This window comes from Aspergillus eucalypticola, assembly GCF_003184535.1.
Source record: "Aspergillus eucalypticola CBS 122712 chromosome Unknown BO83scaffold_39, whole genome shotgun sequence".
NCBI classification, from domain to species: Eukaryota; Fungi; Ascomycota; class Eurotiomycetes; order Eurotiales; family Aspergillaceae; genus Aspergillus; species Aspergillus eucalypticola.
In genome coordinates, this window is record NW_020290313.1 from 99,766 (window position 1) to 119,695 (window position 19,930).

At 53.8% G+C, this 19,930-nt stretch overlaps 6 protein-coding genes across 6 annotated transcripts; 1 reads left to right on the plus strand and 5 right to left on the minus strand.

Annotated features, from left to right (window-relative positions):
* Nucleotides 1-1,210: 1,210 nt before the first annotated feature.
* On the minus strand, nt 1,211-3,151 carry BO83DRAFT_164778 (homeobox domain-containing protein). The gene has a single exon (XM_025526348.1). It carries the CDS (start codon nt 2,997-2,999, stop codon nt 1,293-1,295), a length of 1,707 nt encoding a protein of 568 aa, XP_025382829.1. The 5' UTR covers nt 3,000-3,151; the 3' UTR covers nt 1,211-1,292.
* A 236-nt stretch (nt 3,152-3,387) lies between these two features.
* BO83DRAFT_421249 (acetylornithine deacetylase) lies at nt 3,388-5,727 on the minus strand (the record flags this gene model as incomplete). The annotated part of the gene is made up of 1 exon (XM_025534980.1): nt 3,388-5,727. The coding sequence occupies one exon, from the start codon at nt 5,725-5,727 to the stop codon at nt 3,460-3,462; it is 2,268 nt and encodes a 755-aa protein (XP_025382830.1). The 3' UTR covers nt 3,388-3,459.
* A 289-nt stretch (nt 5,728-6,016) lies between these two features.
* On the plus strand, nt 6,017-7,628 carry BO83DRAFT_348538 (M20 family metallo-hydrolase; the record flags this gene model as incomplete). Its single annotated transcript, XM_025528845.1, has 4 exons — nt 6,017-6,171; nt 6,244-6,561; nt 6,623-7,450; nt 7,502-7,628. The coding sequence occupies 4 exons, from the start codon at nt 6,017-6,019 to the stop codon at nt 7,575-7,577; spliced, it is 1,377 nt and encodes a 458-aa protein (XP_025382831.1). The 3' UTR covers nt 7,578-7,628.
* A 151-nt stretch (nt 7,629-7,779) lies between these two features.
* Nucleotides 7,780-9,052, minus strand: BO83DRAFT_421251 (NAD dependent epimerase/dehydratase family protein; the record flags this gene model as incomplete). Its single annotated transcript, XM_025534981.1, has 4 exons — nt 8,549-9,052; nt 8,303-8,491; nt 7,957-8,240; nt 7,780-7,903 (listed from the first exon to the last, which is right to left on the minus strand). Exons 1-4 carry the CDS (start codon nt 9,014-9,016, stop codon nt 7,780-7,782), a joined length of 1,065 nt encoding a protein of 354 aa, XP_025382832.1. The 5' UTR covers nt 9,017-9,052.
* Nucleotides 9,053-9,392: 340 nt separating this feature from the next.
* On the minus strand, nt 9,393-15,212 carry BO83DRAFT_421252 (putative NF-X1 finger and helicase domain protein; the record flags this gene model as incomplete). The annotated part of the gene is made up of 4 exons (XM_025534982.1): nt 9,393-10,724; nt 10,853-11,200; nt 11,229-15,060; nt 15,199-15,212. The coding sequence occupies 4 exons, from the start codon at nt 15,210-15,212 to the stop codon at nt 9,393-9,395; spliced, it is 5,526 nt and encodes a 1,841-aa protein (XP_025382833.1).
* Nucleotides 15,213-16,163: 951 nt separating this feature from the next.
* BO83DRAFT_457019 (DUF3659 domain-containing protein) lies at nt 16,164-19,311 on the minus strand (the record flags this gene model as incomplete). The annotated part of the gene is made up of 3 exons (XM_025537089.1): nt 16,164-16,688; nt 16,756-19,112; nt 19,167-19,311. The coding sequence occupies 3 exons, from the start codon at nt 19,309-19,311 to the stop codon at nt 16,164-16,166; spliced, it is 3,027 nt and encodes a 1,008-aa protein (XP_025382834.1).
* Between the last annotated feature and the right edge of the window lie 619 nt (nt 19,312-19,930).

Here is a 19,930-nt window from a genome sequence, read left to right on the forward strand (position 1 = left end):
CAGGCTGCTTGGAGTTAAGGTCACAACTAGTAGCCGGCGCGTAGCTCCCGTCCCTACAAAGTCTGTCGGGACCTCGGAGCGGAAACCCGCATATCCCGGGGAAATGGTTACCCGAACGGAAATCATCACTGCTGTGTTACCCTATTTATTGTGCGCACTACACCGATGAAGCTTGGAGTAGTGGCGAAGTACCGGCTTATTTATATTCTTGTGGGAAATAAGTTGCTGCTGAGTACGTATGGTTGGTCTATACTAAGTAGTTGCCAGACGAGCGCGCGAAGAGAAATAGCGCGACTGTGCCAAACATTTTTAGGTACTTATATACATTTCCCAACCCTAAGGGTCGGTACTAGCAGTACTAGTAATGACCACAAACAGAACTTCAACAAACAACTCTGGATCAACAGTTCAGCAATGTTTCTGTGTAGTACTATGTATATTACCTTGTTAGGCTACTTGCATATAATTCAGGGCTATATTGAACGACCAAGTCTATCGAAGCTGACGTTGTTGGTCTTGCTGCCAAGTCGAATTTGCCCACTTGATGCCAAGAGATATTGCGGGTAAGAAGCGCAGTATTTTCGTTCCACCCACATGAGAATTCAGCGGTCGGAAATACCCTCTTTTTACAAACAGAGTATGCTGGTGCTATTTATTTAAAAAAAAAAAAAAAGATAGTAGCGGTCCACTTGCCAGCCATTAGGAATTGTTCAATGTATAGTCGCTCCGCTTGGACCATAATTGAGATTGTGGGTACTATACATAAACTATCACACGGCTCTTACAGCTCCATAATGCGATACTTTCTACGTCCTCCACGGTCCTGCTCTACGCTAGAATATCTTCAGACCGAGACCAAAAGCGTACACAAGTTTTTGGCCGGCATCAGTGGCGCGACAGGTTAATCAAGACATGCCGCGAACGTGCAGCAAGCTGATCTCTTCATAGTATCCGACGCATTGACAATCGAGAGCAAATTCCAGTCTGGTGCTCCTGCACATGTAAGACTCAGATGCAGGTCCGTCCCAAGTAGGCCTCGGATCGTATCTTCACGCCGGGGCAAGACCACTGGAGGCTTGATATAGATGCGTTTGGCAGTCGCGCACGTGGTCGGCCTGGGTATAGTCATCTGGTTAGGAGTTTCAGAGGAGACGGCCAACCTCAGCCCTTGTCGAAGAGTCGATAATTCGAAGAGCAGCTCTATCCAAAACCGTCAGGTGTCTAAAACCACCTGCCCACTAGTAGATGGTGTTTATATGCTTACGATACCTGGAATATGGTATCTGCGACGGTCAAGAACCCCCCTCAACGTATACAGACCGATCCGCAGGCAGGACAGCATCCCGCAACATGGCCTGGTACAAGGGGTCCAGCCCCCAATCACCCGACCAGTCCGCCATGCGCCGTCCGTTTTTGAAGTGCTCTGCCAAATGATCCGCGCGTGCTGCCCACGTCGACAGGATTTGCTGACAAAATCCACAGCGGCTTTGCACATCATTCGTCACGACGCGACAAGCCTCCACACGTAAGGCAGGGACCGTGGTACAGTGATGAAACTTGCGAAAGTGCTGGATCAAATGGTCTTTACGCCGGAAGGAACGTTCTGATAGTGGGCGATCCGCGCACACGTCGAACTCATGGGTCGAGAAATGAGATTCGGTAAGTGGAGAGGCTCCGCAGAAATCGCATTGCAATACCTCCGAGCCAACGAGATCCAGAGCGCCCGATCCCACGCTACATATCCAGGATTCCAACGACAAATGTACACTCTTTTCGTGACGGACCCAATCATGCTTTTTCTTGAACATATCCACACAGAAAGTGCACTGATATGGGCTCCCCGCGGCCGACTGGCGCCTGGGCCGTCTGCGACGGGAATGGGCTCGCGGACACCCATCCGACAGGGGGAACGGCAGAAAGCTCTCGGACTGATGACTCCAGGCGGATGAGAAGCTCCCGGACGACGCCTGTGACGGTTCACTGTCGATACTCGAGATGGAGGATGCGAAGTGGCGAGAACTGGGACTCGCGCCGCCAGAGGTGCTGGGGTAATCCCAGGCGGCATCAGTGCCGGCGGCGGCAATAGCTTGCTGAATAGCTGACTCTGATACGGGTTCTTGGTCCGGTGGTGATCGCTGCCAGCGTTCCATTGGAGTCAGGGCCGGCGATCGGGAAGTGGGCATTGGGGAGCCGCTGCGGAAGATCTGACTCGGTCGCGAGGTGCGGTGGGCCATACGATGGCGCCGTCGGGCATTGGCAAACCAGGTGGAGATCTGCTTCTCGGTGAGGCCGGTCTGCTGGGCAAATGCTGCCTTCTGTTCGTCTGTGGGATACGGAGCATGCTGGTTCCGATAAAGCCAATCCCGCAATACTTTGGCACCTTTTCGGGAAAACCGTGGCCTGTGCTGTCCGTCCTCTTCCTTTCTTTCCTGGTCCTGCGACGATTGCGCCTGGCCATTCTGTGTATCCAACACCGGTAATGCATGTGGAGCAGGAAACAGCTCCTCCTCGGTCCACTCGGTGACACCATGGATATGATTGAACACGGGAAAGACGGTTTCGAAGCCGGCAGGATGGCGCTTCTCGCCGCGGGCGAGGCTGCATTCACGGAAGAGGGCGACGCAACTGGAACATGATGCGACGGGATTCGGATTGGCCGGGGTGGTGCGAATGACGAGGCACTGCAGTCGGTGCTGTTGACAGTACATGCAGGGGACAGGGGGACTATATGCGCCAGCGAGCCACTGAGAGACATTGACAAAGTCATCGGGCGGGGGGATGACCGTTGTGTCGTTAGTGGAATCCGGCTGCGTCGACCAAAGGTTTTCGCTGGAAAGCATCTCCAGTAAGCCCCAGTCATCCTGCAACTGAGGAGTCATAGATGAGAGAGCCTCCGCGTCTACCACGCCCGGGAGGGCATCTGGATAGACGGAGGGCAGCCATTGCGCCCAGTGGTCGTCGTCGGTGGATGGCGGGGGAGCGTCGGAGGAGTTGGCCATGACGTGGGGAGGGAGGTAAGCTGGGGACAAGCCACCTGAAAAAAAATTATTTTAAGTAGAGTGAACTATGGGGAATGCCATAGTGAAAACATAGAAGGCAGTCCACAAGACAAGAGAGGAGGGAAGTTACACATAAAAAGGAAGAGGAGAAGATGAAGGAGAAGATGGCGAAGAAGGGAAAAGGCTACATGGGGGAAAGGCGAGGACAGAAGAGGGTAAGTTTATTTCACCGCCTTCTATATTAGGGAGGAAGTCGGCGAATTCAGCCGGTGATTGGCCTGATAGACAAGGCTTTTGAGTCACCACCTGACTAATCTCCACCAACTTCGCCGGATGTTACATAACTAGTAAGTGGATCATATCATCAACAACAATTGCTCAGGGATTCTTCAGGTCGATTCTTTTATTCTCTATATCATATCCTTCATATGTACATGATACCTGATCATGTTGTCACTATTTATTTACAAAATTGCTGTATAAACTGCCCCAGAATCTCCCGCAGCTCCCGCATACTGTCCACCTCCACCCATTCTTCGCGCGAGTGCAAGCCTGCACCCGATGGGCCAAACACCACGCTTGGGGTCCCTGCCTCAGTGAGTAATGCGGCATCACACCAGAACGGAGCACTTTGGACCCGGGGAGGTTGTCCGACAACCTCGGTGCCCAGCTGGACCAATTGCTGCACCACGGGATGATCCTTGGGAACATGCTGGCTGGGGCGCCAAAGCGTGATGCGCGGCTCTCGATACTGGAAGTCGGGATGCTCGTCACTTAGTCGCTTTAGGATGGCACCCAGCTCAGCCAGGATCATCTCATTGGTCTGCACCGGCACAGTGCGGTATTCCAGAGTCAGTGTGCAGCTGGCAGGGTACGAGGAGACTTCTTCTCCGCCCTGGATGACTCCACAGTGCAGTGACCCCGGTCCTAGCACCGGGTCAATGGGCAGTTGCGTCTGATACTCACGCACTGCCTGGAGCAGGTGCCCCATGTTCAAGATGGCGTCCACCCCATCGGCTGGCTGGGACCCGTGGGCCGCTCGGCCCAAGATCTCCACTTCTACCCACACAAAGCCCTTGTGCGCGTGCGCGATGGCCATGTTAGTCGGCTCGAGGACGATCCCCGCATCAGCCCGCCAGCCTGCCGCAATCACGTCCTGGGTGCCCTGCGAAGCATCTTCCTCGTCTGCTACCGCTGCGACCATCACATCTCCAGCCAGTCGTTGCTCCCGGGCCACGAGAAGGGCTGAGAGCCCGGCCGCCAGACCACCCTTCATATCCAACGTGCCGCGACCAAACACGGCCTCCTTTCCATCTTTCACCCCCAGATGGCCTGTGAGCGCATCGCCATCATAGGTGGTCAGGCTGACTGTATCGACATGTCCGTTCAACATGACGGACGCTCCTCCGCCGGAACCGCGGATGATGCCCACCACCGAAGGTCGTCCGGGCGCCGTCTCGATGCGATGGTGTTCAATGGCACGATGGGCGAACCAGGCACAGAGGTAGTTGGTGATGGCCGATTCTCCGGCGCCCTGTGTCTTGGACAACGTGGGGTTGGAGGAGTTGATCCGCGTGAGCACCTGTGTCAGTGCCACCGGATCATCCACGGAGACATCCATTGGGACCTCGTAGGGACGAGAGCCCTCGGTGCTGAGGAGCAGGATGACGGAATCTGGGGAATAAAAAGTCGAGGTCGGTGAAGCCTCCGCCTTCAGCCGGCGGATGGCAGCCAGGGAAGCAGCACCACAAGGACCGGAGTCGATGGATTGGGCAGTTAGGTCTTGCACGGCGCAGTGGCTCTCCCAGTCCGAAATGGTGAGACTAACGTCGACTAGCTGCCGCAACAGGGGCCAGGCGGCGGACGATACCGTGCCACAGTTCATGCCGGCCATGATGCTGGGACTAGTGATGACGGAGCTTGGATGGCCTTGTTGTAGGCTGTGCGTCAGGCTAGGCGCTGTATCCGGCTCCACGGCCACGACGGTGGCGGGCGTGTCGCGCGACTTATAGTATGTGGCGACAGCTTCCGCGAAGGAGCCCACGCCCACCGGGGCCACGACGAGGCTGTTCCGCAGGCCCAGGGCGTGCAGCTGGGCGTCGGCTTCCTGGAGTAAGGTGGCATAGCCCTCCACCACCCAGGCCGGGATCTCTTCATAGCCTTCTAGCGCCGTATCCTGCACCAGGATGCCTTGGGACATTTGGTTGGCGGCCTTGGCAGCGGTCTCGACGGCGTGGTCATAGTCGCCGTCCACCACTTTGACTTCGGCTCCCTCGGAGCGGATCTTTTCCTGAGTGTAGGCGTGCATTGTGCACGGGACGTAGATGTGACATTGGAGCGACATCTGCCGGGCGACGCGGGCCACAGCACGGCCATGGTTGCCCTCAGTGGCCGCGAGCAGGGTAATGGGCGCGGACTGTGCGCGCACCCGCTCGATCAAGGTGTCAAGTGGTGTGCCCTCTGGTAACTGTACAAACGAGCGGATGGCCTGGTAGATGGCCCAGGAGGCCCCCAGGACTTTAAAAGAGGGTAAACCGAAGCGGTTGCTCTCCTGCTTGAGGTAGACAGCACGCACTCCTAGTTCCTCAGCCACAGCGGGCAGCGGCACCAGCGGGCTCGGCGCATAGCCGGGGAATTGTTGGTGGAAGGCCAGCGCCCCCGGGGAGGCCGCCGAGGTGGTCGTGGACGAGCTGGGATTCACGTAGATCGGCCTGCGGAAAGTGGACATTATGATGAGATTCCTTTTTGAATTCTCATCTATCCCACTGACTGGATGGTGCGCTTCCATATATAACGGGCGGGGAAAAAGAACCTTCATTCCCGGTTGCCGAGAAGGGATGCGCCCTCTCGCAACAAACCCTCACTTTCACTTGTCCCCAGAAGGCGCAAGGACATACCCGAAAACTCAATTCCTCCCCCATTCCGAAAGCAACGTAGGTCGTCTGCATATAAGTCTCGAGCTTTACCAGCAAACTGGTAGAGTCCAGTAATCACAGCTGCGCCTCTACGCCCCGACGATGTTTGGCCGTACACTTACCCGCCAGTTGTCGCGCCCGGCCTCGCGCCGCTGGCTATCCACCGCGTCAGGTTCAGGGCTCCGTATCAACTCAGATCGCCTCATGGAGACTCTCCATCAGACATGTGAATGGGGGGCTGCCCATCGTTATGGCGAGTAGGTTATGCGCCCGTTAGAAACTTCACCAGTCTTTGAGATGGAATATTCAAACTGACGGCGGAATGGCAGAGGATCGACAGAGACCGGCATGGCTCGACTCTGCCTGACCGAAGATGATGCCAAGGTGCGCCGTTGGCTGCGCGAAGAAGTTGAGAAACTGGATTGCACAGTTACGGTCGACCAGATGGGCAATATGTTTGCGAGACAGCGTGGATCCTTGGGATCCCCGGCGCCCATGACGGCGATGGGCAGCCATCTTGACACTCAGCCTAGGGGAGGTCGCTATGACGGGATTCTGGGTGTCCTCGCGGCCCTGGAGGTCTTGCGCACTATGAAGGAGAATGGATTTCGAACCAACTTTGACATCGGATTGGTTAACTGGACCAAGTACGTCTAAATCCTGCGTACCCATTGATGTTACACCATCATTCTAACCGCTGGCACACAGCGAGGAAGGTGCTCGGTTCCCCAAGTCCATGTGCTCCTCCGGTGTCTGGGCTGGGGAAATCCCCCTTGAGAAAGCTTGGGGCCTGACAGACATCTTTAACCCGGCCGTGACCCTGCGCTTAGAGTTGCAGCGCCACGGCTTCCTCGGTTCAGTGGCCTGCTCCCATGATCCAGCGACTGGATACCCTCTGGGCGCTCATTTCGAGCTCCACATCGAACAGGGACCTATACTCGAGGAGGCGGGCAAGTCTGTAGGTGTCGTGCGTGGAGCGCAGGGATACCGGTGGTTCACCATCACGGTGGGTGGTCGTGATGCCCATACCGGCACGACCCCCCTGGCAGCACGCCGGGATCCCGTTCTTGCTACATCGAAGATGATCGTGGCCTCCAACGCTATTGCCAAGCGACATGGCGCACTCGCCTCCACGGGAGTGATGAAGCTGCCGCGCAGTTCCTCCACCAACACGGTTGCCTCCGAAGTGACCTTCACCCTGGACATCCGCCATCCCCAGGATGCTGTGGTGCACGCGGTGCAGGACGAATGTCTGCAGGCGTTTGCTGAGATTGCGCAGGAGGACGGCAAGGGCGTCTCGCTGGATTGGACGTTGGACACGGATTCTGCGGCTGTCAAATTTGACGAGCACTGCATCACCGCTATCCAGGATGCAGCCACGCAGCTGGTCGGAAAGGACCAGTGGATGCAACTGACTAGCGGAGCCGGTCATGATAGTGTTTATACTAGTCGGCATTGTCCCACGGCGATGATCTTTGTACCATGCAAAGAGGGTGTCAGCCATCATCCCGAAGAGTATTGTAGCCCGGCTGATTGGTAAGTGTATGTTGTTGTAGTGTGTTGATATTGTTGCTGACTTGGGTTTAGTGCTCTCGGTACTCAGACGCTGCTGGAGGCTGTGGTCAACTATGATCGCGTGAGAAGGGATCTTTCCATGGCCTAGAATGATGGCTAATACAGGCACACTTTTGCTACCTTGTGGCATACCCTCAATTAAATTTTGCTGAATCCTTCTCGGCTGTTTGAGGCTATATGATATTATTGAAATTATATAGTCCATATGTAATAAAATTATCACAACCAATACTATGTACAACCCCTCAAGCACTCTTGGTCAATCGCTCATGTCATGGTATCCACACCTTTTAAGTCCGGTCCAGATGCTCCAAGATCCAATCTACCTCGTCCTTTGCCGTGGTGAGAGCATGCTCGGGGCTATACCGAGGCCGCCAGCCAAGCTGTCGACCATGCTGCGCATCCAGCACACATCTACCAACATCAGTACAAGTACATCTCGCTAGCATCGATCCTTCGGAACTTACCCTCCGCCCAATTCTACAGGCACAAAGTCCTTCGGACGACTCAGCGCCTCACCTATCAGCTTTAGGACAGCATCGTTGGCATCCCCCACCGTAGCATCCTCAATTACTCCTCGTTCCGCCAGCCTTTGCGCCATAGCACTATACAAATCATCCCAAGCCACAGTGCCCGAGGCAGCCAAGTAGTACCCTTGTCGACCCGAATCCAGTGTTTCCTCTAGGAGCATTTTCCGAAGCAGATCCAGATACAGACCGACGGTGTCCTGGATATGAGCGACGGGCCAGACCTATGCCACATTAGCCTTGAGCTAGAGTAAGACTCAAAACGAGATTAGGAGTAGATGCATACAGGCCGTCCCGAATCCACACGATACACGTGCCTCGCTTTCAAAGCCGCCCTGACAATCGCGACCGTCTGGATGGAGATGCGGTTCCCGAACCCTTCTCCCGGGCCGTAGACCACACACGGAATGAAGATGTAACTGCGCACTCCATGTGCTTCTGCAGTAGCAATTACGGTGTTATTCGCTTCCAAAGCCTAGATCCAGTAAGTATATAAACAATTGTGAAGATAAAGAAAAGAGATGGCACTCACCGGCCCAAGCCATGGATGCGACGGCTTGGCAGTCCTCTGCATTTCATACAGTTCTGGATCAGCATCTGAGAATGCACGATCGGTCGGATGTCCAGCATGACTGCTGAATAGCTTAGCACCAGAAGTATGCAGAAAATGGACGCTTTTTCCGGTACGCTCGCGCACATGGCCGAGAGCCTGGATCATGGGTACTTGAGTGCGGGCGCTGGCGGCGTCGATGAGGAAGTAGATGATGGAGATTTCATGTTCGACGATGGTCTGGATAATGTTCTTGTCATCATCCAGACTCATATATAATGGAGTTGCGCCGTATTGCTGCACGGCTTTGCTTTGTTGCTCGGTTCTCACGAGAGCATACAGGGTGCCGTGGGAGGGCAATAGGGCTGTTTGCCAGCGGGAGAGGAGAGTTCCGCCCAGGTAGCCTGAGGCTCCGGTGATTAGGATGTTGTGAGGACGGCTGGTGGTCATGTTGATGTACTTGGAATATGCAATGCTTGGTAGGTGGTTGTAGTTGGGTTGCTGCTTATTTTATACTTGCTGAGAGTTGTTGATGGAATCACGATTGGTAAGAGATTCCCGCAACTGAGTAATCCGCCGTCAACATGAGCCAACATGAGTCACCCTAAGTCTATTTCACGACTCACGATTTATAAGATATCATTCGTCAAATTCCATAGATTCTAATTAAATAGGTAGAGAATAATAAGCAAGGGTGTGATTACTCTTAACAGTACTATCTGGGTTATCGCGCACCAACATTACAGATGACATATCAACAACATAGAACAGCTAATCAACCACTTCATTCCCAACACCTTCAAATATCCCCTTGTCTAATCTCACATCATTCAAGTCTCAAATTTGCTAGTCCCTGTTCCAAGTCATTCGCACGCGTAACTCCGTCGACCGTTTGATGGCCCTGGCCCCCAACTGGGGCACCACACTCGGGACACTTTGAGACTTGCATCGCGCCTCCACACTCGCCGATCGTGAAAGGATGCCCTTTTGGACAATAGTACCAGTGGCCAGTGCCCCTGAATTCGCGGTTCATGGCCGTGATCACTGCCATTCGTTCTTCGTTGGAGACGGCGCTATAGAAAGTTGAGCCTCTCAACATCGCCTTGGCACTTTCAATCTCCTCCGAAAACCCCTGAGTTTGGCCTGGATACTGCTTACAAAGTTGCTCGGCAGCATCAAGGGCTTCACAGCCTTCGGTAAGCCGACGCTCTGCATCCGCTACATCTTTAATGTGGGATCGCTGCAGAGCACAGAGCTGCGCCAGGAAGATGTAGCCCTCGACTTGATGGGCGACTCGGTGCAGCTCGCTGGCAAGCTGGATGAGGCCATGGCAGTCATCCATATTTTTCTGCAGATCGACAAAAATCTCACGCCGTGTGGACAGTGGAGTTGCGATGCTGTAAAGCGAGAGAAAGTCGCCGAGCAGTGCAATGTCTAGCCTGATGAGAAGTGCTCGTGCCAGCAAAACACCCTTCGTTTGCAACACACTTTCATTAAACTTGAACGTCCCTTGGGATTCTTTCTGCCGCCGTGCGTGCTCCACCAGGTACTGAACGCGACTGAAGGGTTGCTCTTCGACTTGAACCCTGGAATAGTATTTCACCATGCGCTTCCTCAACTGGAGTAGTCCATCCCAGCGATTCATTTTGTGCTTCTTCATGAGATCCCCCAGGCGTTTGATTTGTTGGCTACCGGAGCCTTCAACCCGGATGACTTCACCGATTTGGAACATTGCCAGCGACCCGGTCAAATTCTTGGCTTCAGGTAGGGCGGTAACCAGCTTTGGCAGTTCCTGGGCCATTGGAACGTATTCATTGTTGAGGTACAATATAAATTTCTTTGTGGCCTCATCCAACATAGCCCGACGTACCAGCCGACCGTACCGAGAAATATCCCGCAAAGACCCCCGGCAGGTGGCACATCTTTTGACGTCCTCGACGGAAAATGGCCTTGATGACTCGGTAATCGCGACTGGACTCCCGTCGGCATCCAGTTCATAGTGTCCTTTCATGTCCATCTGGCCATCCATACTCTCCATGGTCAAGAAATGTCCGCATCGAGGAAAGATGCAGGGGTTTTCATTAAGGTCTATCTCCCAATATACCTCGCCGAGGATAAAATCAACAACGCGGTTTTTGACCTCTGGAGCAGCACATATCTGGCAGAAAGGAGCTGGCGGACAGGTCTCGCCACAAACGGAGGGACACTGATGGCCACAGGGCAGAAGTTTCTCGCAGCGCTTGGAGCAAGGAACATTGTCGCAGGGAGCTGCACAGGGCAGCGTACATGAACTGTGAGGACACGACGATGGGCATTTAGTCTCGGCACAGGGAACGCAGGGCTCACAGCATTTGTTTGGGCACTGGGAATGGCCACAATGAACATCGCAAGGCGCCTCACATGGAGGACAGGACTCCGGCTCGTGGCAGATCCGAGTACAGCTATGCGCACACGCCGAGTAATTGCGTCCACACAGCTGTTCGCATCGGCCATGGTTGACTTGAGCATTGTTGTCCCCATCATATCGAGTGCACTGCCAGCATTTGCGTCGGCAAGGGTGGCCACACGCAAGAACGACTCCACACAGTGCTGGGCATTTGAACGTGGGTTCTTCGACGTTGACATGACAGGGCACTGTCACCGTGTGGTTGCAATTTTGTACTTGTTTCGCAACCGGCACTGGACACTTGACCAGCGAGGGATCCTGCGCCTGCCAACAGGGGAGCTCCACTGCAGCATGTCCACATTCGAGTTTCCGGTTGGCGTCGAACACAATCACCTGACATTGCTGGGGACATTTGTCGCCACAGTGCTTCGGGCAGGCATGATCGCATCCCTTCAAAGGTCTTGGACAAGGTTCCTGGCAGTAGACCGCATCATGGAGCAGCGTCGAATGGCATTTCTGCTTACAGGCATGACCGCATCGCAATCGGTTGGCACAGCGCTGATTGCAGCCGCCCTCTGGGGAGAATTGCACGAAGTGGTCGGGCTCCGAAACAGCAATAGGGGACTCTGGATGGCGTGGACATTGTAGCTTGAGCTGGGCGCCAAAGTTGTCCTTGTCCTTCAGGATCTCCACCACTTGGCGCCACATCGGTACATCCATCGAGGTAGCGGCGTTACCTATGATATACATGCCGTGCTTTGCACGGGACAGCAGAACGTTGATGCGGTTAGAGGTGCGCAGAAACCCGCAGCGTCTCTGGGCATTGCTTCTGACCAACGATATTACCACAACCTTGGCTTCCTCACCCTGGAAGTTATCAATGGTGGCTGCACGAACGGTCTGTAGTGCATTTGATCGAGACACCGGAGTATTACCTGCGTCTGATTCATTGAGTCCTGCCGCCTCCAAATCATCCTGGTCACGATCGCCGAGGACGATCGAAAACGACTCGCTGAGCCGACGCCGTAGCCGATGGAGCTGTCCCAGGTAAGGGGTCAGTACAGCAATTTCTCCCGCTCTATAACAGCCTTGTCGGATCAAGTGAGCAACTAGTGCGGTGGTCATCTCCACCTCGAACGCGTTCCAGTGTGAGGTGTTTACCGCATCGGTGCTGGAATTGTCGGCTTCGAGATGTTGATGATCCAACCAGAACAGCCTCTGGCGCATCCCGCATACCTCCGGGTATTCCAAAACAGAGGGAGAGTCTTCTAAGCGAGGGTACAAAGTGTCTCTGACCAGCTGTGCGATGGAAGGATGCATTCTGCGTTGCGTTTCCAACGTGCTAAACGGCATCCGCACCCCTGGGCCATCCTCGCCGGGATCAACCAGTCGCTCAAACAATGATTGATCCAAAGAGTACTGTTCACCACCTCGGTAGTTCTCTCGAGAAAGATTGTAGTCTTGAATCTGCGGGCGAAGTTGCTGGTGGTCTCCAATGAGTATGGCATGCTCGACGGAAGGCAGAAGAGCTGTCAGGAGATGAGCCTCCAACACCTCTCCAGCCTCTTCGCACAGCACTACCTTGGACTGAAGGCGGCGAAGCATCCTGAGATTTCGAGCGAGGCCACTAGTCGTAACCCCGATAACCTGTGCCTGTCGGAGACATCGCAGATCGACCTCGTGTCGAACATCGTTCAGTTTGTCCTTGCTCCTCTTTTGTTCATGCACCAGGTTCTTAGCTTCGTCGTGCTTCTGACGTCTATTCTCCGTGAGCCAGTGCTCATAGATCATTTGCCGTTCCTTCCCGCTCATTTGCTCAAGTTTTATATTCTCGAGGATACCGATAGATCGGGGCTTCTCTGTCGACTTGAATCCTCTGTTTATCCACTGACGAAATGCATTATTACCCCTCTTTGACGTCGCAGTTTTCCATCCCTCCTCATCCTTGCTAAAAAGCTGGCGACAATGGCTGGGGTTGTGGCGCTCCAGAAACCGCTTTAAGTTAGCCTCAGACCCTTCTGAATGTAATCGTAGAGCATCGAATTCCTTTACACACTCCTCGAGTTTAACATGGAGGTGATAAATCGAACTCTTTTCGACTTTGGTCTGCGGAGGCCTGTCGGCTAATTTGCTCAAGGTGTATTTCTCGACGCGTTCGGACTTGCAGCGCGATCCAATTCGGACGATCTGTGTCGTAATCTTCTTTTCCAACAGCTCTTCAAGAAGCTGGTCGAGGGCATGATTGGTATAACAGACGCAGATAATTGGTCCAATGTTGGCTTTGGCTTTGGCCGCATTGGCTAGCAGCACTTTGATCAAGGCAATTCCAGTGTAACTCTTCCCTGTGCCGGGAGGGCCCTGTATGAGACCTACCTGGTGCTGAAGGGTGTTTATTAGACCCACGGCTTGAGCCGGATCAAGAATCGACTTCTGTTGAAATTTCTCCATGTCAAAAGCCTGGCCGGGACGGAGATGCAGTTCGGTCTCGTCGGTCATTAAGCAGCCAAGATCGAACTTGAACCCAGGCTTGAGAGCGTACGCGGGCGGAGGCACTTCTGCCACCTGGTCCGTATTTTCGGAGGACGCTGGAGCCAGCAGGTTCGCAAAAGGCAGGTCTTCACTTCGCTTCATCTTCTGGAGCGCGCGCAATGTCGGAGCAAAGGCTGGTAGCAGAATGCCGGGAAACTCCACTAGGGTGACGGGAGAGACTGCGCCACGCGGACGATAACGATCCAGAATAAACTGCACATGATTGTTTGTAGGGTCGACGAATTCCAAAGCGACAGTTGAGACATCTTTCTCCTTCCAGAGAGACGGGGAATCCTTGGGCTGAGGTGTGCCGGGCGGCAACCTGGGTGGCTCAGCTACCGTACAAAACAGTACGTCTCCTCCACTCTTATCGATGAGGCATACAAGGGCGCCACTTTGTAGGCGCCTAGATTGGCTCCACCATTCCTCACGCTGCTTGTCACGCAGTCCCTGCACCTGCGCAAGCTGAGGGAATCGGATCGTAAACTGGAGCCCTGCATGTCGATCAAAGGACAAGGAAGCCACCTTAACGTTCGGATATGCGTACGTCCGGACTTGGTTACCCTGTCTAGTGTATGATGTATTTTCGGGGCGAAGCTGATGATGGATGACGTCTCTCAACTGCCCGACCGTGTCTTCACGGAGCAATCGGAAGTTGCGGTCCAGGAGCCCGGCGACACCGCTGATATGCCACTGTCGAGGGTCCTTCACGGGAAGATACTCGGTGTGTGGAGACAGGATCTCTTCAGATGTGGGCATGATCTGAATGTCGCAGATGTCCGCCGAATCGTTGTTGTGGCGGCCCCCCGGGGGAGTGCGGTGGATGATGAATGACGAGGGAAGCTTGTCGCTCTCTGGGGTGGGCTGTCCAGAGGAAGCTATGCTTGGAAGTGCTGCACCGATACTGAGTCGATGCATAATTCTTTGCAAGTAGCCCCTGACATTGTACAGAGCACCTTGCGCCTGCGAGACTTCATGATCTTTCACGATGGACTGGAAGCGGTTGGCCAATAGCTTGAGGCCCTCGTGGACGTACGCCTCTGAATTCAGCTCAAGTATGTGCCAGAATGTCAGGAGAGACATTTCGAGGCGGTTGATCTGATTATTGTCCGTGACCTGGTCCTTGTTGTATGGTAGCATGTCTGCCAGGAAACCCAGCAGGACCAGTGCCCGTCTGCCCGCCAAGCCATAGAGGAAAGCATAGATCGTTCCAACAGCCTGCTCGAGAACCAGAGAGTCCCGCACACCAGGATGCGTTACGATGTTCAGAAAAGGCACCACCTGCTGATCGAGGATGACCGACTTCTGTGCAAAGGACCGGGCTGCCAGGATGTTTTCGTCGATCAACTCCTTCATGCGCTTCAAGCCGCCTTCCTCAGCCAGGGCGCGGATCACCTCTTGCTGCACCCCGACATCTTGATCGATCAATCGTTGTGCTTCCCGCAGAAAGCTTCCAAGTCGATGCCCCAATGGATAGTCCCGGTTGGGGTTCCACAGGTGTTGTTTCCAGGCGCGAAAATCGTTCTCGCTAGCTGGTGGCTCGGATCTCGTCGTGTTTAGGCGAGGCGCATTGCGGTTGCTGTCGCGGGAAGTATCGTGTGAAAACTTGCAGCTTCGATACTTGCATTTTCCATCTCGAGCAAAATAGCGACAGATTCTAGTGCTGATAAGTCAGTGATTTCTTCGTATGCATCATCTGCGAGTGACTTGCACTCACTTCTGGTTGGCCATCACGGTGCAGATGGGTATCTGTATCTTTCGGCGAAAACGACAAAAGAGGTGACTTTCCGATCCAGAAGGTAGGGTATGCCAATATGAGCCAGTAGATCTGGATTTGTAAATGTGAAAAGGGAAATAGCCAGGTGCAGTCCGGAAAGTACCACGATGGCGAGGAGATGGCGCGGTTAAACGATACAAAAGAGTAACACAAACTGAACAAAACCAAAAGGAAGTAGAAAACGGGTACTAATAAGTAAGGAGCTTTGAAAGTTCAAAGTGAAAGAGCTTTTTCGCTGGCACCACTAGCTGCCTCAGCCTTGTGTAGCAAAGGATACAATCAGAGGGGAAAGATAGGGTACCTAAGAGAGGGAAAGCGCCTTGTGGGCGCGTCGCTGCGGCGGTTCACTCTGGGTTGTGCCAGGCTGAGCAACACCATTGGCCCACGTCAGTCAGTGAAGCCAACAGAAAAGGAACTGGAATCACACATGGAATGTTTCTGGATGGCTGTTGGGGGAGCTCGACTTGCATTCACTGCCTAGTGCATCTAGCGAGTGTCTTGCTGTTGAGCTGAAGGGGCAGTGCTGAGCCACTCCCACAAGGCTTCCATGTAAATTGATGTCATTGCTACTAGTTGGCGCGCTGCTCTATCAGTCAGGAGAGATAAGTGCATTTCATGTGACATACATATCTTGTGCTGGCGGTTAATATCACATCAAAGACTGGATGATATTACACCTCTTGACGAGGCCCTTGACGAGGCCCTTGCGTATATCAGGGCCAACCGTCGAAAATCACTTCCTACGGCCGCTCGGCATCCCTAAAACAGACTTCCCACATCCTTTTGCCCTCCACTTCCACCTCATTTTCCTCTCTTCCCAAAGCAATAAAACCAGTCACTAAAGAGACACAGAAACGCCCGATCGAACACATATCGAGATTTCCAGATTTCAGAGATATACAGCACTATTTCTTTCCACCCAGCCCGATCCCCTGAGTGATGGTGCCCAGTCCCAGACCCTCCAGGAGCTTGTCCACGCCCAAGCCACCGAGCAACCCTTGAAGAAGGCCTCCCAGACCCAGACCATTCAGAAGATTACTCACAAGACCCAGAACTCCACTGAGCAAGAGACCGACGGCCGCGATGATCTGGAACAACGGCTCGGACAATAGCGCCCAGAGCGGGTTGATCTCTTTCTTCGCATGGGGCATGTCAGCAATCATACTCTTACCCCGTTCGATCGTCTCCGTCACTAGCTGTGTCAAGTCTTTCAGTAATTCCGCCAGATGATGCTCCTGTGGAGTGGCTTCTTGGGAGGCACTGCGGGCTTTGGCGTTGGCAGCAATGTGGCCATCCGGATCCAACGCTCGCAGGGCTCCTTTGCACTCCTGCAGAATGGTGCCAGCCTCTTCGATCAACGGTTTTACCTCCTTGACCAGTGCTTCTTCATCCAACTCATCCTTGGGTGTACTATTGGCCTTTTCGATATGCTGTTCGAATCAGCGTCAGTAAAGTGTTCCTATTAGAAGTATGCTCATTGAATGGATGGTTGAATACCTGAGTGATCATTCGACACATGGGTTCCAAGGAGTCCAGAGCTTGCTGAACAATTGAGCACATCTTTTTGGCCAGCTCATTCTCCTCTTCCTGTCGAGCCAGCTGCTCGCGCTCTTCGGGGGACATTTCCGGTTCCTCGGGCTCTGGCTCTGGGGGTATATTCTCCAGCAAGGTACATTCCCCGATCCTATTGCCGGCACTGTCCACAACATAGCCATCCTTGTCAATCGTTCGGCCGATGAGGTTCGACAGTTCTCCCTGAGTGAGCTTGCCAATGAGATTGCCATCTTCATCGCGGACCTCTCCCTCCCGGTTAACCTTACGGCCAGCCATGGGGCTAGGCGGTTCCTCTGGAGCAGACCACGGCTCAGCCCGGCCAATGCAATTCCCAGCCGAGTCAAGGACCTCTCCATCATCGTCCACGGCGCGCCCAGCAAGGCGTTTAGGGTCTCCCTCGACTAGACGACCAACCGGTGTGCCGTTCGGGTCGACAACCTGACCCTCTTTATTCACCGTCAAGCCATCTAGGCCGCTGAATGGTCCCTCTGGCCGCTCCCGCTCGGCATCAGGAATGAGTTCGGCTTGGCCGACAACGTGACCCGCAGCATCCCAGACCTGACCCTGCTCATCCACGGATTTGCCCGCCAACTTTCGAGGGTTACCTGTCACCAACCGTCCAAATACCATTCCGTTCGTATCCACGACATTGCCCATCTTGTTTACCACTTTGCCAGCTAATGCAGACAGATCGGGTACCTCCACCTCCTCGGCAGGGGGTTCACATGGTGCAGCTCGCCCCAAGACAGTCCCATGCTGGTCCACAATTTCTCCATCCTCATCGACATCATATCCCTGGAGCTTCTGGGGATCCCCTTCGATTACACGACCCAGGATGTTCCCGTCGGCATCCTCCACCCAGCCAGATCCATTCACCATCAGGTCCGTGCATCCCTGGAATGGCCGGCTGAGATCTTTTCGCTCGTTCTCGGGGATCAGGTCCACCTGCCCAATGACCTCCCCGTTGTCGCCCCAAATGAGACCATCCGGCGCAATGGTTCGGCCGGCAAGTTGTTTGGGATCGCCCTCAACGACTCTGCCCAGAGGCACTTGGTCCGGCCCAATCACGAGGCCAAGCTTGGTGGGCTTAAGCCCTGCCAGACAACTGAGATCCGGCTTCTCCTCCGTTACCTCGTCCGCAACTTCTTCTGGCTCCTGCCAGGGTTCTGCGTGACCGAGCAGGTTTCCATGACGATCGAGAATGTCGCCGTCCTCGTCAACCGCGCGGCCTGCGAGCTTTTTAACATCCCCTTCAACTACCTGTCCAACGCGTTGACCGTTGTCATCTAGCACCCATCCCTCCTTGTCAACATACAGATTTTTCATTCCTTCAAAGATGCTGGTTTCTTCCGCCTCTGGTAGAACAGGCTGTACCTTGCCAATGACATTACCGCGGTGGTCCCAGAACTGGCCCTTATCGTCAAGCTCAAAGCCTCCTCGAAAGATCCTTTTTGCATCGCCTTCAACCAACTCCCCAACTAGGTTACCCTGAGTATCCAAGATACTACCGAACTTCGTGCATTTTAGGCCTTCGAGAGTCGATATATCCGGCAATTGCGGCAGTTCTGCCACTTCATCGGCCTCGGGAAGTTCATCGGCCTGTGGCAGTTCATCGACTTTCTCAGTCACGACATCAACCCGACCGATCAAGTCGCCGTCTTCGTCCAGGATCTCTCCATCGGCATCAACAACCTGACCAACAAGGTCATCCGGATCCCCCTCAACAACCTTTCCGATTGTTTTCCCCTCTGCATTGACAATATTTCCGCCTTCACCAACAGAGAGGCCTTTCAGGTCTCCAAGGCTCACTGCAGCTTCCTTCACTTCCGATATATCTGGTGGTTCTGGTATGCCATTTCCGAGATCAGTTTCTTTCTCAGGCTCAACCACTCCTTCGGTAGGCTCTTGTACGCCTTCTCCAGCCTTTTCTTGCACTTGATCTGGCATTTCAGTGGGGACCTGATCCTTCATGGATTCAGTGCCTTCCCCGATCCGGCCCAGTTGCACGGCTGCTCCCTTGCCCTTGTCCGCTAGCCCAGCGGTGGACGAAGAACCTGCCGCAGTGTCTGATGGCATGGCTTCTCTTTGTTCGACAGGCCCACGTTGCTGCTCCAGCTCTTCCTCCACCTCCTCCTCATTCTCCATGTCCTCATTTTCCAGTTCTTCTTCTGCTTCTTCACCTGCCTCTCCTGCTTTGTCCTCAACCTTCCCAACTTGTTCTTCTAGCCCCGCTTCAGGCGTTTTACCAGCACCAACATCTCCCACGTTTTCAGTCTCCACTTTTTTCTCTGGTTTCTCATCTATCGAACGTTAGATAAACATTTCTAAACCGAGTCCACGTTTGGCCAACATACCTAAGGTAGGCTTATCCACCTTTTCCTTCTTATCTAGCTTGGCAAGCTTCGGAGGCGCCTTCTTGCGTATAGCAGACGGTTTCTTGAGGGTATCTCCTTTCCCCAGCGACTCCACCTGCCTTGCATCCTCTTGGGTAGCCGCCATTGCTTGATTTGCGTCGGTGGCTGTGACAATGCCGTACTAAAATGGATTCCAAAATTTTCCTTGATGCCCGTGATCTGTCTGGTTGGGAAGAAGTAGAAACTATCCCCGAGGCAACAGTAGTCGGAATAAATGGTAGTTACATTCACTATGAAACCACAAAGCTCCTCCAGTAACTATATATCATGTATCCTCATTGACTGATCGTCGATCATCTTGTCATGATCGATCAGGTTCACATCAGCACGATCACTCAGACGTCATTCCGATCTGATCACCAGGTACCCAGAAATACGAGACGGCAACCGCGAAAGGCCTGCTAGAAGCCATGTCCCCCTCCACATGGTGGATATGTGGGTGAGTGGCGCTTTAGAAACCATGGGATAGTGAGGAGACAAATCGGCTACGACTGCCTGATCATCTTTGGAGTTAGGGATACCAAACCTTCCCCGCATTCATTGAACAACTGACTCCGACTTTGCGTATATACTTACGTTTACCGTAGGCGGGAGCCGCATAGCGAATAGGAAAAGATACCTTTGTCATGATTTCCATGTATTACAAGTCCAGGATTGATTTGGTGGGGCTGTGTACGAATGGAAGCCACTTGATCGACATAACT